General features: G+C 42.4%; 1 protein-coding gene across 1 annotated transcript; it reads left to right on the top strand.

The window, feature by feature from the left end:
• The first annotated feature begins 3,143 nt into the window (after window positions 1–3,143).
• Window positions 3,144–26,698, top strand: LOC113199903 (protein lifeguard 1-like). The gene is made up of 10 exons (XM_026413071.1): window positions 3,144–3,174; window positions 6,465–6,736; window positions 12,664–12,742; window positions 13,870–13,923; window positions 14,628–14,718; window positions 18,048–18,085; window positions 18,171–18,258; window positions 21,531–21,620; window positions 23,393–23,440; window positions 26,546–26,698. Coding segments are annotated over exons 1-10 (915 nt in total). The 5' UTR covers window positions 3,144–3,172.
• The last annotated feature ends 536 nt before the right edge of the window (window positions 26,699–27,234 follow it).

The raw sequence follows: 27,234 nt of genomic DNA, 5'->3' as shown, positions 1-27,234 counted from the left end.
TCTAATGCCATCCTGCTGTCAGTCAAAAGTCAAGAGGTGGATATGGGCAGGACTCTCTGGAAACTTTCCTGAGATTCCCCAATAAAACTGGAGGGCAGTAGAGGAGACTATCCTCCTCTGAGAGGACCCATCCTCCGCTTTCCCTTTCTCTATCCTTTCTAATAAACTTGTGCAGCTACTCTGAGCAACATGTCTAAAATCTTGCTGGTGTGATTGAAAGAGCTAGTATCAGAAGACCACCATCGCTGTCTTGACCCCACAGCAGTGGGCACCTGTGCTGTAACACAATTTCATTAAATGGTTTTGAGATGATCATAATGTTTTTTATTCTTTATTAATCTATGGATTATACAGATTTCTGAATGTTAAATGAACATTGCAAGTTTGGGAATGAAACGTGACTTGTGATATATTATCCTTTTCATATATTGTTGGGTTTAGTTTATTATTTTGAGATTTTTTACATCTAGGTTCATGAGTGATGTGGACTTATAATTTCCTTTGTTGTAATATCTTTGTCAGGTTTGGGCATCAGTTTTTGTTGTCCAAATAAGGACTTCGGACTTTATTTTGAGTGAGACAGGCAACTATTCAAGGTTCATAAATGTACTAATAAGAAAAAAAATCTCAGCTATTTAGTGGAGAAAAAGGCATTTTATAAAACAATGTATATAATACAATCACATTGTACAAATTAATAAGTTCTCTGTTACATACATTTTTGTCAACAAGGGTGGCCAGGGAGGGGATTTTTTTTTTCATTTTTCTCCCTTTTGTATTGTTTGACTTTTTCTTACCACATGCATTCATGACTTTTATTTTTAAAAATAAAGAAAAAATATCAAATTTTTAACTTGAAAAATCCTCATGAAAGGCCATGTAGGTACCCTCCTGGAGTGGAAGGGTTTTGTCCTTATGACTTAATCTAAAGGCTCTGCTTTTTAGGACTATCACATTGTTGATTAAATTGAACACAGGAATTTGGGGGGAATACATTCAGACCATAGGCACCTAGTAAGAGATTCTCAACCTGAATCCAGAGGAAGTGTTCAGCTGGAGTGCGTAGACAATTTGGTGTCTATGGAATGTCTGGGGAAATTGAGGTGGTAGTGGTGGTGGAGTTACTAGTGTGTGTAAGGAATGGACACAGAAATGAATACCTCCCAAGGTCTTAAAAATTCACACTAAGGGGAAAGAATGAAGTAGAGTTCCCCAGGGGCTTGTCAGTGTTAGCATGGAGTCTGATTTGCACGATTTGAATGTTGTAAGTTCATTAATTAAAACTCTCAATATTAAAAAAGAAAAGAGCAGATATACAAAATATATCACAGGACTGGTTTCAAAGAGATAAGCCTTCACCGCATTTTGTTTCTTGATGGGCAGATAGAGGTCTCCTTGACCATACGGCCTCTCCCCATGCGTTGCAGGGGCCACTGCCACTCCATCTCCCTTTGATTTACTCACCTGTTAAATGAGGGCAATGAAAACATACTCATAGGGCTGTTGTGAGCATTAAATGTGTTCATCCATGTGAGGCTGAAAACAACTGCTACATTTAGTAAGTATCTGATTAGTGTCCACTATGATGCTGGTAAGCTAAGAAAGGAGGAGGGGGAGGAACTATGTCTTTAGTCCAAACGGTGGCCAAGTCATCAGATATACCCCTGACATGTAGTCATGTCAATCATGTTAAATACATTTTGGAAGAAGATATGATTCACTCACATTGCCTGTTAACATCAACAAACCACATAGAGAGCCTGGAGACTGGACCAAGGAGTAAGACCCATGAAACTGCAAGAAGGTTCGAGAGGAGAGTCAGGGAAGATTTTCTCACTGACCTTTTCCCTTTTTATCTTCAGGAGGGTCGGTATAACATCTCTGTCTTCCGCTGCAGGCACACCTCCTACACCTCCCATGTTATGACTTAAGGGACCAACTTTCTGTAGAGGGTGTCCCCATGGTCGCCACCCTCATGCTAGGGCTTAGGGGTTCTCTTTGCCTGGAAGGTGCTTCACATCTGACCCTAACCTTCCAACAATCATCTCAGACCCATGATGAAAATACATCTCCAACTCTATCCCTGAATACTGTTCCCTTCAATGACTCTTCCCTTTCTCTACCTTGGGTGCACCCTTTTGCACACATCCCCTCTGGCTGACGATGAGGGAAGGAAGCGTGTCTCTTTGCTCTTTGTATTTCTTCCACTCCCCCACTGCTTGGGCAGAGTAGACAAGCACTAATTAGCCATTTAATGAATCACCTTTTCTCAGCAGCAACAGGACAAGTTCCTGCTCCCATTCTCCTTCTTGACGAGCCATCCCAGGGAAAGGGACTAGCTGTTCCTTACCTAATCCTCTGACTTCTCTCCCCAAGCAGCTTGAAAGGGGCCCCTCCCCAGCTGCTCATCGGCCTGCCACCCGCAGGTAGTAGTCTCCCTGTACCAGGGGAGGGCACCATGATCATCACTCACCGTAAAGATCAGCCCCGACTTTATCATAAATGACCCTTACTTATTTGGAATAATTGTGCAGGACCTCTGAAGGGTGCCCCCACTGGAGTTTCATGATCATCTTCCTCCTGCTCTAGAGACAGTGATGGCATGGTTGAAGAGACACTGCTTCCTCCTGGATGGAGTCTCCTGTTCTGGGACAAGGAATTGGTTTGATGACTCAAAATGTAGGTCTCCCTGAGATCCAACACAGGGGGCAATAGCTAGTTTGGAAGAGGCCTGGCGGATGGGGTTTGATCTCGCCCCTCGGCCAGGCAGCGGGTCCCCAGCCCACACCAAATGCTCCAACTGCCACTCCCCTAACTGTCGCTCAGAACTTTGCTTCTCAGTCACATCACCTGCCTGTCCTGTGGATAACGGCTGCTTCGGGAGCCAGGAGAGATTTTTAAGGACCAGGTGAAGGTCTCACTTCGTGATTCAGGCACCAGCCTAATGTAGTTTCATGAGGAAAACTCAGTTGACTTTGGTTTTTGTTGGTTTTGTTTTTTGAGTGCCTTGAAAATCTTGCGTTCTCTCCCATTTCTGATTCACAGGACTCGGGGAGAAACCAGGTTGGTTATTCGAGCATCTTTCAATGCTTCTCATTTTTGTGTGAAGGCTGCTTTCTCAGAAGAGCTCCAGACTTTATCAACAAGAGAAATAGATCTTTTTCTCTTCAAAATGTAAATATATATTTTATTATTATTATAAGTAATAGATGTTCATTGTTAAAATCCATACCATTCAGAGTGTATTCCCCAACTCTGCTATGTCAGAGATAACAGTTTGTAGTATATCTTTGCACTCCTTGGAAGGTGTGTGTGTGTGTGTGTGTGTGTGTGTGTGTGTGTGTGTAACATTTAAGTAACCTCACTAAATATGATTTTCTACTAAATATTATTTTCTAATCTTACTTTAAAAATTCAAACCTGTATCACAGTGAACTTCACATTAATCCATATATATCTGCCTTTTCCTATCCAAAATTAATTTAACCCTTTATATGCTGATGGATATTAGGCCATTTTCCTTGTTTTTGTTTTGTTTTGCAGTTATAAGCAAGGAATGATGTAATTAATTTCCTTTTATGTGTATCTTTAATTACTAGTGAATATATTTATGGGGTAAAGTTCTAAAATCCTAACAGTTGGGTCTAACAATACACATTTTGATATCTGATAGATGCTGCCAAATTGCATCCCATTCCACTTCCCAAAAAAGTTTTCATGCTGCCAGGTTGTACCAGGGCTGACTTACCCACTAGGCACAGTAGGCATGTGCATGCCTGGGGCCCATGACTGTTTTGGGGGTGGCATGATACTATTTTAATTTTGTTTAAAATCTAGAGAAAAATAAATATAATAATGAATAGCTAACATATAATGAATTTAGGCTGGCTCATATTTATCTTTTTAGCAATACCATTATAAAAGATGATTTAGGATTGAAGTATACTTAATTTTTATAATTAATATATATATATATATATATATTTTCAAGTGTTTTCTTGGAGGAGGGATCCCATGGGAAATAAGCATGCATAGTTCCCATGCAAGCAAGGCTCTCAGTTATCTGTTTCTTTATATTCTTACAAGCCTGAGGATTATATTTAATCTTTGCCAGTCTTTTATGAAAAAAAAATTACATTTCACTATTGTTTTTACTTACAGTTCTTGGTTGTTTGTGAGGTCTTGCTGCTTTCTCAGAAGAGAAATTTACTGACCATTAAAATTTCCTTTGTGAATTGCCTGTTCATGTTTTTTTTCTCATCCTTGTCTTGGGTTGTCTGTATTTTCATTGATAAAGTCCTTTTTACAGTACAGAAAGCTTTGCAAATATTATTTTTATTATTTTGCATTTTAGATTTATTGGTATCTTTTTGTAATGGCATTGAAGTATTCCTGTACCCGAATCTGCCCAGCACTTCTTTTATGGTATCATTCTTACAAAGCCTTCTAAAAATTTTCCTTGTATTTTATTTTATTGTTTTGGTACCAGGGATTGAACTCAGGGGTACTCAGCCACTGAGCCACATCTTCAGCCCTATTTTGTATTTTATTTAGACATAGGATCTCACTGAGTTGCTTAGCGCCTCCCCATTGCTGAGGCTGGCTTTGAACTCGCCATCCTCCTGCCTCAGCCTCCCGAGCCACTGAGATTACAGGCGTGTGCCACTGTGCTCGGCCCTTGTATTTTATTGTAGAATATCTATGACTATTATTATATATGATAATATGTTTAATTCACAGGGAATACATTTTTGTATATAATGCAAAATAGGTATCAAAGCTTATTTTGTTTTCCAAATACATAATTGTTCCAGTAGCATGAGACAATAATTTGAAATTCCATCTTTATCCAATATTACATCCCCAAATATATCAGTTTGTTTTTTGAATCTCTCCCATCCCATTGATCCATTTATCTATTGCCACATTAGTACTATAATTTTAACCATATTGTTTGATGATGTTTTGATTCCTGATAAAGTAAATCACTACCCCTCCCCTCACAATTCTTCTCTTTCTCACTGTTTCTTGATTATTCTCATACGTTTACTGTTTCCAGTGAACTTTACAATTACAATTTCGTGTATTGGAAAAAAATTCCAACAAACCTTGTAAAGCGTAGAAAGTAATTTAAGGAGAGGGAACATTTTTACCGAATCACATCTGCTTCTCCAGGAGCCTGGGGTTTTGTTGAGACCTCTTTTTTTGCCCTTCCCCCTTGGCCTCCAGCTTGTCCAAGCCTTTGCTCTCTCAGCAGTCTCCTTCCCAGACTCCTTCGTGGCCCATTGTGGAACAGAAGGCCTACAGCAGGGGACTTGCTGAGTCCTCATGTTCCCCAAGAGAACCCTTGACATCCTGCTGTTAGAAATCATCACAAACTTGGTGCATGACAACAACACGTTGATTATCCTCTGATTCCTCAGGTCAGAGGCCCTGAATCAGTTCTGCTGGGCTACAGCTGAGGTGCCAGCAGGGCTGCATTCTTCTCGGGAGGCTCTAGAGGAAAATCCAACTCCTTGCTTTTTCCAACATCCTTAGCACACCTCTACCCATGGCCACTTTCTCCATCTTCAAAGACAACACCTGTAACCCTCCGACCTCTATTTCCATTGTCCCTTCTCCTTCTCTTTTTCTATCCCTCTGTCTCCCTCTTAAAATTCGGATCGTAAGAAACCTTGTGATTTGACTGGTTCCAGGATCATCTCCCCATCTCAAAGTCCTTAACAGCATTTGCAGTGTTCCTTTTGACATGCAAGGTAATGTCCACAGGTCCCGAGGATTAGGATGTGCGCATCGCTGGGAACTGTTATTCTGCCTCCCATACCCAGACTCCTTAAGTTACTTGCCAGCCGCCAGTGATGTGCTCCACGCCCCTCTGTTTAACCTCATTGTACGCTTGAGCTTCGTACCCCAGATACCTGAACTTCCTTCAGTTTCTAGACCTGTCTGCTTGCTCCTCCCCTGCTCCAGGCTGTTCCCTCTGCCTGGGAAAACCATATTCCACCTCTTCCCTTGACCAACTCCTACACAACCTGCAGGCTTGGCTTAACCCCCACTTCTCTGGGAGCTTTGGAAAACCCCTTCTACTCCCTGCCTGTTCCTCCAGCCCTTTATGAAGGGCTCTCGTACCATCCTTCCACACTTCTGGCCTGCTTATATTGTCTCTCACCTTACTGCTTGTTTGCTTACCTTCTATTCAAAATGTGAGCTCTTTGGTGGCCTTAGATCCCTGTTTTATAAAAATATTAATTTCATAATAGAATGCAAGTTATTCTACTCTATGAGCCTCATCTTACAAAGATTTGTTCATGATTTGTTTAATGAATGTTTATTAAGCACTGTCATGGCTTGGTGCTCAAGGACAGGGCCAAGATAATTAAAATTGGGGGGGGGGAATTACCTGAATGTCACAGGGATCTAAGGTTATAGAGGTATGGACATGAATAACACTTTTTCTCTTCCAGGAAAATGGACTTGGAGATCAGTGAGCCAATAGACTTTAGTTCGGGAGATCAACATCTGATTCGGAAAGCAGCAGATAAAAGGGCCCAATCTCAATCTGGCCAGCCCCCCAAATCTACACCTTCACCTGGGGTCCAGGAAGCCCAAGGGAGTCCACACCCCAAGGCTACTGATCGCGCACATACCTATGTGGTACAAATTTCAGATGAGCCAACCCCAGCTGACAGCAGTACAGTCACAACCACCGCATTCTCAGACGATGCTGTCCGCAGAGGTGAGAAGACAGAAATTACCTTTTTGGAAAAGAAGAGCAAATGCTGTCTCTCTCTCTCTCTCTCTCTCTCTCTCTCTCTCTCTCTCTTGAAAATGTATTTTTAAAATTTTGGTAAATATATATAGCTTAAAAAGTTGCTACCAAAACATTTTAAAACTTTAGATACATTCTAAACACTGTGCAAGTATCACCACCATCCATTCATATGGCTTTTGCCCCTCACAAAACTCAAATTCAGTATCCATTGTTATAATTCCTTGTTCTGCCTCCCTGCAGCTTGTGGCAACCACCATTTTACTTTCTGTCTTTAGGAATGTGACCACTCTAAGTAACTGACACGAGGAGAATCATGCAGCATGTGTCTCTGAGGACTGACCTGCCTCACTTATTTCACCTGATGTTTACCTATGTTGTAGCATATGTCAGAATTTCCTCCCTTTTCAATTCTAGATGCTATTTTATTGTGTGTGTCTGTCATATTTTGCTCATCCACCCATGCTCTGATGGACACATAGTGTTCCCACATTTCGCCTATTGTGAATAATGCTGCTGTGAATATAGTAGTACTGAGATCTTTTCAGGCACTTGCTTTCAGTTCTTTTGGGTATCTATCCAGAAGCAAAATCACTGTATATCCTATTAACTTTTCAAAGCCCCCCAAATAGTGCATTCTGGGGATTATGCTAATTAGGCAAATGCGGATGAACTTTTAGCCTACCTTCCTTTCTTTTTGCTTCCTTTCTTTCCTCCTCCTACCCTCTCTCTTGCTCTCCTTCCCTCCCTTTTCAACGTGAAGAACTTGAAGTCAGTTTCCACAATTGACTGTATCACAAAATAAAGCTAGCTCTTTAACTGACCTTTATTTTTCATATCAAAGAATAAATCAATGATTTCGGCAATGAGGATTCAGCTACCCACTTAGTTCAACAACTGCTTTCCTATTCTTACCTCATTTCTTATAAGTACTGACTCTCCCTATCTGGGGATTCCACATAGATGGAGTCAACCAACTGTAGTTGAAAATATTCTAAAAGTAAAGGGAAAAACGTTGCAGCAAGGGCTGAGGGTGTAGCTCAGTGAGTACAGCAGTTGCCTAGCACCTGTGAGGCCCTGGGTTCGCTACCTAGCACCTCAGACACAAAACAGAGCACAGCAGAGGTGGCATCAGTACTGAACATGGAGAGACATTGTTTTTTCTTGTCATTATTTTCTGAACAATTGCAGGACAACCACTTACTAGCACTTACCTTGGCAAACATTCTTTTAAAGTATTTCCACAGTGTGGTTGCTTGTCAGAGAGACTTTTTATTATTATTCTATTAGCTTTTACTACTCACACTGTATCATGAGATAGGATAGAGTACCGCAATGGTAGACTACACCCAAGTTGTCCAGGAGATTCAGAAATTCATAATATACATGTGGCAAACAACTTTTGGCCTTTTAAAGAAATGAGAATTAGTCATTAACTACAAAATGTTCTCCCCACATTCCAAGTGATAACATAATATTGACTTCAGTTTCAAAAGGTATTCATTGGATGTCCTAAATATTCTCTGTAAGTCAGGAAGACATTCAGCAACTAGTAAGAGAGACCTAAAAACCTGAGACTTAAATGAGATTTTTTTTTCTTCTTTCCTGAAATATGCTATTCAAAGGAAGGTGGTTTGAAGCTAATGTCTCAGGTCCCCGCTGGCCACTGTGTCACCCTTAAGCCTTCCCAGGCCTGGACAACTGGCAGGTGGACTGTGAGCTTTGAATCCCACCACTGTCACCCTGTGGCCCATACCCTGCAGCCTGTGACTAGAAAGGTACCTTCTGGAGCTCTTGCCCATCAGGAAGAAAAGAGAAAAGGCAAAGGGACAAAGACAAACAAGGGGACAAGAGAGGGCAGCTGCCCAGACGGCTCCAAGGGGACACCATTCACAGAGAGGTGTCCTGAATCAGTCCACCTGACCTCTTCCTGAGGCTGCCTCGGAAGCCGCGGGAGTTTACAGTGGCCTGTCACTGGCCTGTCTGTATTGCATGGCTACCTCTCCCTGTCCTGGTTCAGTTGGGTCCGTTGCTGCCCTTACCAAGATCTGGGTCAGATAGCAAGGGAGCCAGCGGGAGTGGGCGCCTCTAGCAACGGGTGCCTCTGCCACAGATGCCAGGCCCTCAGGGTGTCATGCAAGGGAAATGTGACTGCATTTAGTTCTTACAGCAACCTGCAAACCAAGTTGATCGCCCAACAGATGTGGAAATGAGGCTTAAGGAGGTGTCATCGAAAAGTAGGCAGAAGCCTCCTCACCAGCGTTAGAGTTAGTCACTCGTATCTGCTTCTTCTGGAAGAAGTCTGGGCACTTCCCTCTTTTTAAAAAATGATGTAGTATATAAGAAGATGAAAGTGCTACGGAAAAAGGAAGGGGGTAGGGTGAGTCGGGTAATGGATTAAGAGTTATGGGGATGAGGACTACAATTTTTTTCCATGGTGTTTGAAACTAGGAGTGCTCTGCCACTGAGCTACAACCCCAGCCCCATGGACTAAAAATTGTTTTTAAGTATTTATTTTCCTAGTTGTAGGCGGACACAATATCTTTATTTCAGCTTTAGGTGGTGCTGGGGATTGAACCCAGGGCCTCACATGTGCTAGGCAAGCTCTCTACCACTGAGCTACAACCCCAGCCTTAGACTAAAAATTTTTAAAGCAGCTGAATGGTGATATAATCTACAGATGTTTGAATTTACTACTTTTAAGGGTATACCTCAATGGTTGTTATATAGTTATACAGGCATCACCACAGTCAATTTAAGAACATATTTAACACTTCAAAAATAAATCTTTTACTCATTAGTGGTTATTTCCTACAAATCTGCTTTCTGTCCCCATGGATTTGCCTCTTCTGGGCGATTCATACAAATGGGGGTTGCACAACGTGTGGTGGTTAGTGATTTCCTTCTTTCACTTAGCATCAAGGTTTCAAGGCTCAACCATGTTGTAGTATGTGTCTCTACTTCATTTCTTTTTATGGCTGTGTAGTAATCCATCACCTGGGTATAACACATTTTGTTTAACCATGCATGCATCAGTTGACAGAGATTTGAGCTATTTCACTATGTGGTTATTACATACCAATGCTGCAGTCAACCTTGGCTGTTGTGTGAACATCCTTTCATTTCTCTTGGGTAGCTACCTAGAAACTTCCAAACTGTTATAAACAGTTTATAAAATATAAACTGACATTTTACCTTCCAACCATCAATATATGAAGGTTTCTATTTCTCCACATCCTTGCCAACTTTTTTCTGATCATAGTCATTCTGGTGTGTGTGAAGTGGTATCTCATTAGAGTTTTGATTTGTGTTTTTTCACATGCTCAATCGGTCATCCAAATGTCTTCTTTGGAGAATAAGATTCAAAGCCACTACCACTCTCTCCGTTTTTGTAAACCCACCATTTTCTTTCTCTCTCATGATTCTAGGGTTTGCCAGGGCTCAGTCGGCAACCTTTGTGCTCTCATAATCAGACAGTGGCTGAGACTGCTGTGTCTGTCGTGTCTCCCTGACATGCCTGGCAGTTGATGTTGGGTGTTGGCTGACTTCTTGTGGCTTGAGCTTCTCGCCATGTGGGTCCCAAGAAGGAGGTGTACTGAGGACACCCTCCGATAGGCAAGCTGTCCAAGCCTCTGTTTGCATCACATGCAAATGTCCCATTGGTCAAAGCGAGTCTTGTGGCCAGGCAGTCAGTGTGGGAGGCTGCTGCCCAAGCTTTGCCTGTATTTAGTTATGTCATTTGTCTCCTTGTTATTGAATTACAAGAGTTCCTCATGGACTGTAGAACAAGTCCCTAGTCAGAAAGTCCTGGGGCTGGGGTTGTAGCTCAGTGGTACAGCACCTGCCTAGCACGTGTGAGGCACTGGGTTCAATCCTCAGCACCACATAAAAATAAATAAATAGAATAAAGGTATTGTGTCCATCAAAAACTAAAACATTTTTTAATAACTTTATTTTATTTTTATGTGGTGTTGAGGATCGAACCCAGCACCCTGCGCATGCCAGGCAAGTGTGCTACTGCTTAAGCCACATCCCCAGCCCCAAACTAAAAATATTTTAAAAAAAGAAAGAAAGTCCTTTGTCAGAAAACCCTCGTGAGTTCTTTGACTTTCTTGATGATGTCATTAGAGGCACAAAGCCTTTACTTGGATGAAAATCCAATTGATCCATTTTTTTTTCCTGCTTGTGCGTTAGGACTCATATCTAAGAACTCATTACCTAGTTGATGCTCATGAAGGCTTCTGCCTTTGTTTTTCTAAGAGTTTATCTCTTATGTTTATGCCTAGGACCTAATTTTTAGTTAATCTTTGTGTTGTGGCATGAGGAAAAGGTCCTAATTCCTCCTTTTGTTGAAAAGATTATTCTTGCCCCTCATTGAATTGTTCTGGCACATTTGTTAAAAAAATCAATTGACTATAAAAGCAAGGGTTTATTTCTGGACTCTCAACTCTAGTTCATTGATCTATGGGTCTATTATTATGATTCTGGGCCACATTTATTATTTATTCTCTCACAGTCCCTGCTATACAATAGATGCCAAATTAACTTTAGATAAATGAATATTTTAGTGAAGGCAGCACACAATTGGATATGTATGTTCTGGTATTTTGATTAAGAAAGCTTTGTCCCTCTCCTCTGTTGTCACGCTTTCGTGAATAGAAACTGCCCAGCAAAAGGACAGAGTTGACCGTCCTTTGAGTTCACTCTAAATAGCATTATTTCATTTTTTTCCTTTTAAATTGAGATAATGCCACACAAAAAAGAAAATTGTCTTTGCCAGTGTCATGTTTTCTACCTGTGCAGTAGAAAGTAAGTAAAAAGAGGGGTTAGAGTGTAGCTCAGTGGTAGAGCGCTTGCCTAGTATGGGTGAGGCACTGGGTTTGAGTCTCAGCACCACATAAAAATAAATAAATAAAATAAAGGTTTATCAACAACTAAAAAATATTCTTAAAAGTGAGCAAAAAGAGATGCTGGCATACTATACTTTGCTGTCACTCACTTGGAACTCTCTGATCTGACATAATTCACCAGGTTATTTAGTTTCTGCATTTATAAATAGGAGGGAAGGGGGTTGCTAATGGCAGTCAGGTTGGAGAGTTGGGATCTCTGAAAACTCTGCAGCCCAGGGCCACCTCCAGAGGAGTAAATATCCTGTTCACTTGTAGCCCCTGAGCTGTTGCTGTTGTCCATTCTGCCCAGGGGAGTAGCTGGATCCCTAGGAGGGAACTGCCACATCCCGAGACTTTCTGATCACTTTTGGTCCTAAGGAAGGTGGAGAGTGCCTAATAAAGAATTAAATCCCTGAGTTTGTGAAAATTTGGGTTTCTATAGATAAAATCTAAGGTCTCCAATAAAACATAATTAACAATTGGCTGAAATTATTTTCCGTTGTTGTTGTTTGTACTCGAGACCGACTCTTGCTATGTTGTCCAGCCTGACCTGGAACTCCTGGGCTCTAGGGATCGTCCTGCCTCAGCCTTCCAAGCTCTGGGACTACAGACATGTCACTGTGTCCACCTTTGATTAAATACTCTTTAAAGGCTCTCCAGAGTTGTATTTGTTTTTGTTATTGCATTTGCTGACTGGAAATTAGCTCTCACTACCTCTCTCATTCTCAAAAAAATCAAAGGAAGAGGCTGGGGCTGGGGCTCAGTGGTAGAGCGCTTGCTTAGCATGAATGAGGCATTGGGTTCCAGCCTCAGCACCACATATAAATTAAAAAAAAAGGTTTATCAACAAATAAAAAAATATTTAAAAAAATAAAGGTATAAAAAATTCAGTAACATTATAAAAAATCAAAGGAAAACTTCATTAAGTATCAAAATTAGGTAATTACATTTGTATTTTTACTTTGGAATATTTGTGTCACTAAAATAATGTTTCTGTCTTCTCAGCTTTCATTGTGAAAGTGTTCCTTCTCCTGTCAGCCCAGTTGTTGGTCACTGCGACAATTATCAGCATGTTTATTTTCTGGTAAGTCTTTATCACTGGTGTAGCATAAAATGTTAAGTTTTTCACATTAATTCTCATTGAATCAACTCTTTTTAATTTTGATCATTTAAAAATTATATTTTTCTTAATTATTCATTGGAAATGATACTTCTACAGGTTTGTTTTTCTGAAGCAACTCCTAGACCAAGGTGGTGATAGATTTCTAGAATTCTACTTTAACCTCCTTCTTAAGCCAAGAACGTTTTTCTTCCTGTTATTTTGGGTACTATTTTACTTGCCCTATTTTCACAGATTAAACTGGATACAGGAAAAAGGTGAGAACTTGGAGGCTGGAATTATTTGAGAGACTATGATCTATTACTGATTAAGTGTGCATCCTATGCAAATCTGAACTTATGAAATAGATGAATTGATTTATTTTACCTTGCATGCATATCAATCTCAGTACTTTTTAAAGAACTTCCCTAGGTGTTTGCATTTATTTAAATTTGACTTACCACTTACAAAAAATGCCTTTTTTATAAATGCATCTTTGTTCCCCTTGGTGTTGGGGATGGAACTCAGGACCTCACTCATGCTGAGCATTTGCTCTGAGCTATATCTCCAGTCTATTTCTCTTTTAAGAAAAATGTTTCCAGCCGGGTGCAGTGGTACATGCCTATAATCCCAGTGACTCAGGAGGCTGAGGCAGGAGGATTATTGCAAGTTCATGGCCAGCCTCAGCAACTTAGGGAGGACCTAAGCAACTTAGTGAGACCCTGTCTCAAAATTTAAAAATTCAAAAAAAAGGGGGGGCTGGGTATGTGGCTCAGTGATAAAACATCACTGGGTTAAATCCCTAGTACAAAAAAAAAAAAAAGCAAAAACAGAAAAACAAACAAAAAAGCCAGTTTTTTTAAACGTTTTTTAGTTGTAAATGGACCTTTATTTTTAAATTTATTTTTATATGTGGTACATGAGAATTGAACCCAGTGCCTCACCTGTGCTAGGCAAAACTCCACAGTTTTATCCCCATCTGTCATTATTAAACATTGTGGGCTCCTGCCATTCTTTTCATGATAGTGTTTTACTTCTGTTTAAGAATGACATCAGTTAACAGAATGTACTATTTGTCATGTAAAACTATATCAATTTTTTTTCTTAACCAGGAAAGGTTTAAAAACATGGGTACGTTCAAACCCCTGGTTCACCTATGCACTCTTGTAAGTATCCTCAACTTTAGTAAAATCTTGTTTTTCTACTAGCTATTGACTGAGGTTCTACTACTATTCAAAATGAGGTAATAAAGGCATAACCTTCTCGAAATTATGAAATTATATAGATGGAAACCAAACAAATGAGTGCTTGCCACCAGTCAGGATTGAGGGGTGTGTGTGCAGTGTGTGTGTGCGCGCGCGCGTGCGTGCGCGCATGACAATAAAGGGAGTAGGTAACACCAGAAAAGTCTTTGTAGATGTGTTATTGATGGAATAGCTCTGAATTTTGATCATGGTGGTTGTTACTTGTATTTACACATAGATTTGTGTCATAGTTTTATGTCAAAGAACTAGATAGACACAATAGACACACTATACCAATATCAAATTACTGATTTTAATATTATATTATAAATAATAAATTGCAATCATTAGAGGAAATTGAGTGTAGATTTCATGGGACCTTTTGGTCTCTTTGCAATTTGCTATGAATCTATAATTATTTTTTAAATCCCACAAGCTATCTTCAGATGGCAATGAAAAAAAATTTTAAAGGCAGAGAGGAAGAGAGAAAGGAAATATCATTTTTATAATTTTGTAATTCTTATCAGATAATGTCATTTAATGATATAGTCTGCATATCTGTCTGTATATATCATATAATATGATCACTGGATGCAAATAACACTGGGTTTTACATTATCCTGCAGCCCAGCATTTTTTGTTGTACTAATTATACTTGCCTGCTGTGGGAATCTCCGCCGTCAGGTGCCTGCAAATTACATTCTCCTGGGATTCTTTGTAAGTAAACTTTGCACATGCTCTAGTTCATCTCTGAAGTATATTTTAGTTGCCATATTAAATTCATTCCCTTTTCTTGTGGAGACTCTTCTTGTGGAGTAATGCACGTAGGGATTATCTGTGGAATACTCCTGAGAGAAATTCTGGTTGTAATGAGGTAGTAAACTTACCTGCGAGGTATCTACACCCCTTTAGCAAGTTAGAGAGTTTGGACTCCTAAGCTGCTCCTTCCACTGGCAAGCTGAGCTCTGATAAGGCTACCTGGGGAACCCTCTCATGAGTCAGGGCTGCATTTCAAGAACAGGTAACTTGATTGTCCCGGGATCTCTGTCAGGCACAATAAGCACATTTTGTTCTGGAAGGTGGTTTCGTATCTAGTTCACAAACTCATGATTGAGAAATGTCATTTTCTTTATTTTTGTACGGTGTGTGTTTTTTTCTCGTTCCAGTCCCTCTGGGAGCAGAAGCCATCTCTGAGCTCAGGTTGTTCCCAGTTCCAGAACTTTCTTCTCAGTTCAGGAGAACTTTTCCAGCGCCCAAGAGTTGGGAGTCCGAGGGCTTCTCTTGCTCATTATCCTCACTTTGGTTCCTGGTTCCTCAGAGCCTCTCTAGGGTGACTTGACCCCACTTGTGACAGAACCTCTTTACACCTGCTTTTCTGTCATTATGTACCCCTCTAGGTCACACGAAACTATGTGGCTCCCTTTCTTGTAGCCAGTTACTTTCTCTTCTGCTCAGAACAGAAAGACCCCAGGATGTTTCCAGCTCTCAACAGCTACCTGAGTGCCTAGATTTCCTGACCTTGAATAGAATCTGGATTCCCGTCATTATCCCCACTTCCATCCCAACACTAAACTCCCAGGGACTTAGCAACATCTAAGAGTTATTTCCCCAACCCTCTCACTTAACAGAACCATTGGGCCCAGAAGGCGAGAACCTTCTGGAAGCCTTGGTCTCCCAGGAACTCACGTGTAGCAATTGCTATGGTGTTTTGCTCCTCTTGGGAAAATCCAGAACCATCCCAGTGTGATTCAGGAATAGAGTCAGCACATGATTCTCTTTTTGAGTCTTTGAGTTTCTTCCATGCAGTGTTGACCATCCTTGCATAAGAAAATTTACTTACCAATTGGTAAGTAAGTTTATTCCTTATCTGGTTCCAAATCAGATTTGAGGTAGCTTATGCAAATGTGTGCAAGATAAGATGTTGAGAAAAAATAGGAAAATAAACCCAGTGGTTCTATTGATGTGCAAGATGCACTAACTCCTGTACACCTGGGTGTAGGGATCCTAGCTTTGGTTCTGCACCTCCTGGTGGTCAAAGCAAACAAGGACCCATGACCAAGATGTCGGTCTCAGCATTCCATATCAAGCAGCACCCAGGAGGAATAGCTTCCTCTTGAGGTTGGAGAAGACTGGCTGCCTGCTGCCCGCAGTCAGGCATTTCCTCTGCTGTGAGAGCATCGAGGAGCCTCCCTGCGTTGGCATGGATACCCTGCTTGTTGCGCAGGTTGGCAAGCAGAGGGTGTCCCGGTGCCTGCCCTGACAGCCCAGAAAGCACCTGAGAGTGGGCAGGGCAACGGGCAGGTTTAGGGAGCTGTGGGATTCTGCAGCTGAGAGGAGAGGAGAGGGCAAGTTTCCTAGAAATGCTTGAATTTTTCCTTTTAACATTTCAAATGGTTTCAATGCAGATTACAAGAGGAGACAGATAAAAGCTGTTGGTCTCCAGAGAAGCTGTCCTTGCTGAGGTTTTGTTCTCAAAGCAAGTAACAACTGAAGAGAAGATATATTGTAGAGGGGGAAAGAATTAGCTGTATTTTCTAGGGTTAATATCTTGCCCAAGTGTTAGGAAGTATAGGGGTAAAACCATTTTGAAAAAGGAGTTGAAAGAAAACAGGAAAACATACTCATGGAAGATAGTTTTTGTCCCATGAAACCTTGACCCCTGGAGCCCATACTCTGAGCTCTTGAAGTCATCAGACAGCTTTGAGTCTACAGCCGATTTGTTCCTCTTCCTTTCCTTCTCTCTGTCCCCCTCTCTCTACACACACACACACACACACACACACACACACACACACACGCACACACACACACACATACCTTTAATATGCTGCAATGAAACAACTGAGTTAGGAGAAGAGGGAGGAAGCGTCTTGTGAGGAAGGTGGAGGGAAGCGTATGACTACAATATGGTGTGTACATGGAGTAAGTAAATGCCTGGTTCCTGTAATGGAAACAGAGATAGCCTACTTAGGCAAGTTTATCAAAGTAGAGTCAGGCAGAGCCTGGGCCTGGGAGAGCCAGACAGGTAACCCAGGACTTTGAAGCTCCAGTTCTTTTCCAGCCTCTGATCCTGTTGGCTCAAGTTCAAAGCCAAAGCCGTGAAGCCCTCAAACTTGTCAGGTTGCACCCTCCTTTTTGTTCCCTGAAACAGAAGGACCCTTTCCTGGCTCTTTCCGTGGATCTTCCACATCCCCGGGTTTGCTCTGACTGAGCCTTCAGCAGCGTGAGGAACGTAGTCCCACCACCACCGCGGGCTGTCGTCCTCACAGCGTGGCTGTGGCTGTCCTGAGCCTGACACATCTGTGGTGCCGTCCTTGCTCTCATCCTCCAGCTTGACTGCCTGCTGGCTCTTGGCCCCGCCAGCCTCGGCTCCCTTTGGGTGGTGGGAACTCTCCAGTGCAGCCTTCCTCCTTCCTCCCAGGGTTAGCGCCTACAGACGCAGTGCCACATGCCAGGAACTGCTCCCCAGTTCCATCTCCTGGCACTGGGAAGGTCTGGGTTCTCACCCCAGGTCCTTTGGAAAGGGTCAGTACCCAGACTCTGGGTGAAGCATTCATAGAGAGCATATCCTGATCTGATAGTGTTCTAAGACTGTGTGGATGGCCCCATTCAACTAACGACAACAGAATCCACAAATGAACTTTAAAAATGTTCTTTTATCAGTGCATAGTATTAATTATACAGAATATGAGCTTTACTGAGGCACATTCGTGTATATACATGCACATACTTGGTTTCCACGTTCGTAATTAATATGTATTTAATTCACTGGATATGCTAAATATACTATTGTGTTTTAAGAAACTTGCATTGGTAAACGGCTTCCTCTTGTTAGTCCTAGGAAGACTGTGACAGAAACGGTTGGTTGTACTGTTGATTTCCCACACTCGCCCCATAGCTCTGAGCACCAGGGTCGTGTACTCTCTTGCTTGCTCCCTAGATCCTGCCCAGAGCCACACTTCAAACCACCGCCTGTGGATTCTGGTTCTCAGCCTCAGGCCTTGAAAAGCAGGCTTCTGATTTATTGTGAATTTTTTTTTTTTTAGACACTTCTTCAAGGTCTGCTGCTTGGAACCATATCAGTGTAAGTCTTCGATACATATTTCCTTATTATTGTGTGTGCCTTTCCTTGAAGGTATGAGAACAGTAATTGCAGTCTCTGGTTTTAGTTTCTATAATGCGGAGGAAGTGTTGTGGGCCACAGCAGCAACCACTCTGGTGACATTAGCACTCACTATATTTGCTCTACAAACAAAAGTACGTATAATTGGAACAGATTTCTGTCCTAAGGGGGTGTACGGGGAGTGTTCCTTTGTCCCTCCTGACCCGTTTCTGCACCTGGCCCCTGAGCTCTGAGATCTTATGAGTCTCCCCACCAAGGCCCTCTTGACTTTGGGCTTTCCATGGACCTGGACCAGTGGATCCCCAGCTGGAGATGGGAGGCAGGGAGGAGAGAGGGCCTTATTCCCATGGCAACCTCTGGACCAGTCCCTCTTAGCACAGTCGAGTTTCTTACAAAAAATTCACTGTCCAGAGGTGGCCAACCCAACACAGACTTCCAGGCTCCCTGTGCTCTTCCCTTTGAGCCTAGAGATGGCACTAGCTCTCTCTGTGGCTCCTAGCCTAGACCCACTTGTGCTCGATTCCCCGTGGATAGTATTTTCACAAACAAATGCTCCTCAAAACATCCTATTTGAGTGTGCCAACCCACTGTTCCCTGCTGGGGCCCTGACTCTAATAAAGGAGTTTAAAATTCAAAAAGTTTACAGTTCATCAGGGATCCAAAGTGCCAAGATTACCCGGAGAAGGTTATGTAATCCAGGACTGTTCTTTTTAAAGTATGACATCAGTCTCTGCAGCCCTGAAACGCTCCTGGAGTTGGTGAGATATTTTCAGCAGCCCTTTCTTTAGCTCTGGCGACCTTCTCTTGGCAAATGATGGATTTGTCTTAGTTCAATAACTTAGAAGTGTTTTTCTCCAATTGTTTGGCATGGTAGGGAGTGTCTTGTATACATGAAGAATTTTAGCTTTTTCTGGAAGAAAAAGGAAGAAGCAACAGAGAGGCAGAAGGGCCTGCTAAAATATTTGGTCAAAATGTATCAGAAGTGTTAATTCATATCAGCGTGATATTTGCCTTGTCAAAACTGGCCATTTGCAGAAACCAGCCTCTTTGTAAACAGATATGCCCTCCTGAGGTGAGTGAGGTGGGCCACCGAGGAAAGCATAGCTCCATTTAACCATTTAAAACCCTCTAGGAGCTGGGGTTGTGGCTTAGTGGTAGAGTGCTTGCCTAGCATGCTTGAGGCACTGAGTTTGATCCTCAGCACCACATAAAAATGTAAAATAAAGATATTGTGTCCACTTTCTTCTAAAGTGCCAGAATACTTTTTTGTATGTGTGTGTGGGGGGAGGGTATTGAAGAACTCAGGGGCACTCGACCACTGAGCCACATTCCCAGCCCTATTTTGTATTTTATTTAGAGACAGGGTCTCCCAGAGTTGCTTAGCACCTCACTGTTGCTGAGGCTGGCCAAGCCGCTGGGATTACAGGCATGTGCCACCATGCCTGGCCACAGTACCATTTGTACCACTTCTGGCTTTTCCTCCTTTTCTCTCTAAAACGGAGTCTGGGAATTTAGGGTGAGGGTATGGCTCTTGTGAGCTCTTGGCACTGGCCCAGGAGAGGGGTAGGGGGCAGAGATGCCATGACCCATCGTTGTTCCTGAATGATGGGCACCTGGATCCCAGGGTTGCTGTGTGCTCTGTGGGTCTCTAGAGCTGAAAGTCCCCCACGGGTGTGACTTAGCACCTGTTGATCTCAGGTCTGTTCAGAGCCAACAGGGCTCCCCATCTGAATTAACCTCACCCCAGTTGTCTTCCTTTCCACTAAGGAGGACCAGGCCTAAGGTGTCAGTGTTACGAGCCAAGTTGACTACTCTGTAGATCCGAGCTGGTCAAGAGGAGTATGCCGTCAGGCACCGTCCAAGTCATATAATAAGACAGTCTTAAATTTCCTAGTAACACATTTAAAAAGTGAAAAGAAACAGGTGACCCTCCATTGTATAAAATTACATGGCACCAATAAGCAATATGGGAAAAAAGAAAGGAAACTAGTTTCAATATATTTTATTTAAGCCAATATATAGGAAACGTTACCATTTCAACATGCAATCCACATAACAAACATGAATGTTTAACATTCTTTTGTGAGTTAAAATTCAAAACTTAGTGTGTATTTTATACTTAGAGCATATTTCATTTTGGACTGGCCACATTCCAGGTGTATAGTAGCCACAGGTGGCTAGTGGTTGTCTTTTTGAAGGCGCAGTTCTAGACAAAGTTGCTCCCAACCCCCTGGAGGGCCTGTTGAGACGTTGCCAGTCCCCTGCCCCAAGGTTGTTGAGTCAGCAGGTCTGAGGTGGGGCCTGTCCAGCACTTCCCAGGTGGTGCTAATGGATGCTGCAGGTCTGGGACCCACACTTAGGGAACCAGTGCTTTAGATTATTCTCTGGGCATTTCCAGGGTAGGGGGCAAGAGGGGCAATGCAAGAACATACTTAGGATATTTTGGATATTGAGGCTCTTCTTTTGCTGCATAATTTATTTCCTCCCCCAGGCAGAAGATGACTGTCTTATCCCTTTTCTTTAAAAAAAAAAAAAAAGAAAGAAAAGAAAGGGGTCTTGGGCTATAGCTCAGTGACAATATGCTTGCCTGGCATGTGTGAGGCACTGGGTGTGATCCTTAGCACTACAGATACATAAAATAAAGGCATTCTGTCCATCTACAACTACAAAAAAAAATTTAAAAAAAAAGCCCCTGATCAGCCTAAGCTAGTTTAAAAAGACAAAAATAAGAAAAGTTGCAGTAATCAATTTCAAAATTAAAAAAAAACAGCAATTTTTGAAAACTTAGTATATATCTTCATTAAACTATATGCATTTAAACATGAAAAAAGATTCCCAGTTGATATCTGGGTATATTTCATTCCATAATGTTTTCTATGCATATGTTCTTAAAAATGTGAATAGTCATGATACTACTATCCACATAAATCCACATCATTTTTCCAGTGAACCCTTTTTACTAGGGGAAATTTCATATAAATATAAAAATAGAATGGCATAGTGAACCCCATGTTACTTATCACCTACAGTTTTAGGGATCACCAACTCTTTTTTTTTTTTTTTTTTTTTGGCGGACACAACATCTTTGTTTGTATGTGGTGCTGAGGATCGAACCCGGGCCACACGCATGCCAGGCGAGCAGGCTACCGCTTGAGCCACATCCCCAGCCCGGATCACCAACTCTTGACTTCTATCATTTCATTCATGCTCCTTCCTTTTTCTCCCTCCAGAAGCAAATCCCAGTCAATATGACACTTTTTAGGTAGCATTTTTCAGTGGTTGGCACTAATGGGTTTCCATGGTTTCCTGAATTGGTCAGGGCAAATTGTCTATGGGGTTAAAAATGAACTCTGAACCCCCAGAAATCCCTTCCAGACGATAACTGAGCTGTTGTTTGTTTCCCCAGTGGGATTTTACCTTGCTAAACGGAATGCTGTTCGTTTTCCTCTTCGTACTTGTAATCTATGGAATTCTCTTAATCTTCATTCGATCATATGTAAGTGGGCTCCCGTTTGGAAACCTCAGAGACCTGTTGTGACGGGTGGAGGGCTGGGGGTGTAGCCTCACCCGTGTGAGGCGCTGGGTTCAATTCTCAGCACTGCATATAAATAAATGAATAAAATAAAGGTCCATCAACAACTAAAAGAAAAAAAAAGAAATTAAAAAGAAAAAAAGGATGGATGTAGGTAGGGCTGACTGTGTCAGTCTGGGTCCTCTGAGAGCAGACGTGGAGTTGGGAGCATGCCAGGATTTTCAGATGAGAAATGTCCAAGCGAGAAAAAGGGAAGGAGGGCACTGATGCGGGTTGGGAGAGCTGTTGGACCAGCCAGCATATCTGGTGCCATGGGCAGGAGAACAAAGGGAGTTTGGGCAGAATATTCTAGATGTGGTGTGGTCTGAGGGACACAAGGCCTTCATCCCCTACCTCCCAGGAAGGGCCCTGCTGTTCCCAGCCAATGATGGGCCAGTGCCTTAGACAAATTGATGTGAGTTTCAGGGCCCAGCAGCCTCAAGGTCACTGTGCTCCCCTCCTGGGAGCTGAAGGTCTCTGAGGTCTGTCCTATTGACAGCCACACTGACATCACTGGGTGGTACCGTGGGCAGGGGATGGAGTCTGCAAATACTGAGCCTACTCTATACTGTTGTTGGCCTTCCCCAAGAGGGTCCTGAGGTAAAGCTACTGGCAGGAGCTGTCTTCTCCTGTGTACAGGTGCAGCCTGTTTGAAGGAAGGAGTATGGAAGAGAGTTCCCTATGACATGTGCCAGTAGCAGCCTAGAGGAGGCTCCTTGGCCCAGTCCAGATTTTTTTCCTTTAATATATTCATTGAGATCTTGCTATGTGTCAGACCTAGGCACATTGAACTCTTAGAACATTCCTGAAAAGTACAGTCTGGAACTCTTGTGGCCTCCAGATGGTGTCACCTGTTCCCAGTCTCCCTTCTGCACCATGAACCTTGCGGGCCAGCAGAGTGCACTTGCCCACCCCTCCCAGGCCCAGCTCTCTCCGGCTGCAGGGTTTGGCCTATTGTTCTCAGGGGCTGTACACCTCTGCCTTGTCCTCTTCCCAGGAGTCAAACCTTGGGTGTTTAGACTAGTTCCATATTCTGGTCAGGAGTGTCTTGGCTGCGAGGAACATATCCCATTCAGACTAGCTTAAGGCAATGACCTGGAGAATCTCATGGAACTCCTAGGTGGGAAGAAGAGCTGGGTCCACAGGAACACAAACCTTGCCTTCCTCTCTGGGGCTGGCATGGACTGGCCATCTCTATTTGTGCAGTGGATCTCCAGCCCTGGATGATGACAACTGCCTGTGCTGCTTGGATCCCTCTAGACGGGGAATTGATTTCTGACTGGCCTGGCACATCTGCTAAGCCCAGTTACAGAGCAGAATTTCTTGACCACTTGGCAGAGTCACTGTCTCCACAGTGGGTGTCTTCCACCTCTCATCACAGCCTTTAGCTAGGGAGGGTGGATTCTCTAGAACCTCACACATGTAGATGTGCGGATGAGGCAAAAGCAGAACATGTCCAACACATTCTCCTTGCCCTGCCATGCATGGGATATTCAGCATTTACTCATGGAAAATTATTTGGCATGTGTGAGGTTGGTTTTCTTTTGCTTGTTTGTTGGAATTGAGTGGATGCTGTTGACTCTGTTCGACTTTCTTCTTGATATTGGGTCCTTACCTATCAGCGGTGACCTAAGCAAATCCTTTGGTTATTCCAAAGTCTTGTTCTTAAGCTACAACTGTTTTCTTTCTCTCCGCAGTGGCTGCACGTGCTGTATGCTGGACTCGGAACCGTGCTCTTCTCCATGGTAAGTCCGTCTCTTCCTCTCCTTGATGAAGAACGTGCTGTCTGTGCTAGTTACGTGGAGTCAGTAATTCACTAGAAACCCTTGGGCAACTTGCTGCCTCTTATAAGGTCAGATTTAAAACCATCACCCCCAGGAGAGTTAGATGGTCCTTCCAAGTCCACAAGAACATTGCTTTTCCTCAAAGAGTCAATATTTAAGAAGAGAACAAAGGGTTATTTATAAGCCTCGGTACTTATGGTAGCAGGGTGTGATTTCATTTTCTCTCTTAGATCAGTCTCTTTTCTATTCTTGCATAACATGGACTTCTCATGGGGACTGGCCAGGGTCACTGTCAATGCATCTAGAAAATTTTCCTTCCATTTTGACCTGTCTCTTGCTTCATATCTTCACAATTATTTCAAGGAATATTTGATTTAAAAGGTATTACATGCATTTGTTTTAAAATGCAAACAACATAGAAGACTACAAAACTATGATAAAATCTCTCTCTGATTCCCTGGTCCTCAGAGATAACCACTGTAAGTAATTTCTGGGAATCCTTTTAGAATTTTTTTTTTGCCACATGAGCACCATTTCCTCTTGCAGTACTATGGACACACTATATATAATGTTCTGCTTTGGCCTTGTCACTTAGACATGATGGTCTCCATATACTGGCAGACCTAGGTCAAGCTCACTCTTTTTCAGGGCTGCCAGGTTTTTCCATCACTTACATTTATCATGTCACTTCTTTTGGGGATTTTGTCTTATTATTTTATTTTTTTGCAGTGCTAGGGCTGATATCCAGGGCCTCACGCATATGGAGCAAGCACTCAACAATTGAGCTACATCTCATTCATTAGGTTTTTTCTATTTTGGAAATTTCCAGATAGAATCAGAAGTAGAGGGAATGGTAAAATGAATCCAGTATATTATCAACAAGTTTTAAAACCATCCATGTTTTGCTTTATCATTTGTCTTTTTGTGTTGTTATTGGAATTGGGTCGTATCTTTTATTTTTTTTATTTTTTATTTTTAAAGAGAGAGAAAGAGAGAATTTTAATATTTATTTTTTAGTTTTCGGCGGACACAACATTTGTTTGTATGTGGTGCTGAGGATCGAACCCGGGTCGCACGCATGCCAGGCGAGCGCGCTACCACTTGAGCCACATCCCCAGCCCCTGGGTCGTATCTTTTAAATGTTGGAAAAGTTTACACCCAGCGGTTAAAGTTCAGCACACACACTGCAGTTTTCTCACTTCTTTTCTTGTAATAGGAGTTGATCTGTGCCCATCCTCCTGTGCTCCCATGTGCTCAGCCTTTGTGTGTTGGTGCTGGCTGTGGTGTCTCTTATGGCCCATTTAGGCAGTTTGTTTCCGTGTAAAATATACCTCTTGTTGGCTTAGGGTGGTCACTGAACACCAGACAGACAGCTGGAGGAGAAGACTGTTTTAACCATCAGAGTTGTGATAGGGAGTGAGGCAGGGTACCACACTTCCAAATGCTCCTGGGGGTGGGGGTCTGAGTCCTGGCTGGGGCTTCCCTGTGTGTTGGCTGTGTCTTCAATGGGATCTTGAGCCCTGGTCTCCTTGGAGGGGGACGAGCAGCTGGATCTCTGCTCATCTTCCTCCCTCACTTTCCTGTCTGCCCTCGAACACATAACCTCTCCTGAGAATCCACACTCCTAACCAACCACTTCATGCCTGCAGAATCATTAAGACTCCATAATCCCCTCTTGTAAGAAGATCAAGATAAATTCAGGGTTTTTTTGGATGCAAGAAAGAGAGAAAAGCACTTCTGCAAAGGAGTTAGGGCTCCAGGATGAGAGATGGATGCTCAGCTCCTTTTGAGTGACGAAATGTCCCAGTTTGTCTAGGACTGAAGTGTTTCCAAGGCCACCTAAAAATCCTGGGAGAACTGGAAGGATGGGCCACTCTAGCTGTTTTTCCTTCCAAAGGTGCTCAGATGAGACCTAGGGATAAAGGGCTAAGGGACTGAGCAGTTCAGGTGAGACACCTGCTCTGGCACCTCCCTCAGAGACGCACTAATATAACCAAGACTCAGTGAAATCTGGCCCACTGCCACTGGGTTGTTCCCACACTACGTGAGATAGCACCTGCCATAAACCTGGTGTGAGGCTGCCCAGGAAGAGGCCTGTTCCTCCCCTCCATTTCCCCTCTCCCCCCTCTTCCTCCTGGACTCCTTGGGAAAGGTTTCATTGAAGTGAATATTGCTCTCAAATCTATCTTTTAAAAAATCTTTTTTAAAAATTATTTAAAGGTGGACACACAATATCTTTATTTTATTTTTATGTGGTGCTGAGGATGGAACTCAGTGCCCCATGCATGCTAGGCAAGCGCTCTACCTCTGAGCCACATCCCCAGCCCTTAAAAAACAAAAACAAACAAACAAAAAAAAACTCCAAGGATTCTCTCTACTTTCAGTTTTGGAGATTTGGCCTAGATTCTGGATATAAGTAACTGCTCACTTTGCAGCAAACACAAAAATGAGAGAGGCACGCTGACTTTAAAAAAAAAAATCTTGACATTTTTAAGACCTGATGATTTTACCTACTGCAGCTGAACAAAAACCTTTCCTTAGGGACTGACTTAATCACATGGGAGTCCCCTCTCTTCCTCTTTCTATTTTGGATATAAAGCACCATTAATTACTAAACCATCCCCAGTGGCAAGGTTTGCTGTTACCCAGAGCTCCATGAATTCAGATTTATTTTTACTGTATGAATCAAGTGTTTGGAAAGCTCTTAGATTACTTGTTTAGCAAGGACATGGAAGGAAATCACAAATAGAGGGCATTTGGTAGTTTAATCTCTGCGTCTACTTTGTCCACTGGGTCCACATAATTAACCAAAGGTACAAAGATTTTGGATTTAGCTCAGATCTGGTCCCACAGGCTTCAGGAAGATAAGGCACTTGGTTTTATAGGAGTATAAACTTGGGGACTTCATGAATGACGCCGAAAGAGTAATATACTCAGCCCCAAACTGACTTTCTAGAGTATTTTTGTGCTATAGCTAAAACAGCTTTTTTTCCCAGAGCATTTAGGACACTTGGTTTGATAGACAGGTACGATTGCAGTAGCTAACTCTTCTTCCTTTCCTTTAAGTACCTGGTGATGGATGTGCAGCTCATGGTGGGAGGGCGTCATCACCACTCTGACCTGGACCCGGAAGAATACGTTTTTGCTGCCCTGAACATCTACTTGGACATCATCAACCTCTTCCTTTTTATTTTGCAACTGATTGGACTGGGACGGTAGTGGTCCAGCCAAGGCTAGCTTGTGCTGAGAGGCAGGAAGGAGGGACACTTGTGACGTGTTGCCAGGCTCAGATACGCAAAGGTTACCACTTCCTAAGCCCTTTTATTTAAAAAAAAAAAAACAATATTTAAGAACATTTTTATTAAAGTTAAGCATTTGAAGGTAGCTGTTGCTGTTCTTCTTACTTTTAGTTCCACTGTCACATAGCAAAACTTTTGGAGGACATTTCAGATTTTTATAAATTCAAAGAAATGAGTATCATACTTACAAATATTTGTAAGATGCCCATTATTTTGTTCAAGTTTTCCAGGCACCATTTCTGAACACATCTCTCTACATGAATAAAATGGATTACAGAAATTTAAAGTTGCTTCTTTCTTTACTCTTTATGTGAGCATTCTGTGGGACTATGTTGGTATATTATTTTGCAGTACTGAGGATTAAAGCCAGGGATGTTCCGCCACTGAGCTGTACCCCTAGAACCACCCCCCCCCCGCCTCCCGCATCCTGCTCATTATTTTTAGAGACAGGGTCTT

Source organism: Urocitellus parryii, chromosome 3 (genome assembly GCF_045843805.1).
Source record: "Urocitellus parryii isolate mUroPar1 chromosome 3, mUroPar1.hap1, whole genome shotgun sequence".
NCBI lineage: Eukaryota > Metazoa > Chordata > Mammalia > Rodentia > Sciuridae > Urocitellus > Urocitellus parryii.
This window is presented reverse-complemented; position numbering and strand designations above follow the sequence as displayed.

Excerpts from the sequence above, each read along its gene's own strand:
- LOC113199903 (XM_026413071.1), top strand. Across the intron at positions 14,719-18,047 it reads ACATTCTCCTGGGATTCTTT|ACACTTCTTCAAGGTCTGCT; the intron begins GTAAGTAAACTT and ends TTTTTTTTTTAG. Across the intron at positions 18,259-21,530 it reads TATTTGCTCTACAAACAAAA|TGGGATTTTACCTTGCTAAA; the intron begins GTACGTATAATT and ends TTGTTTCCCCAG.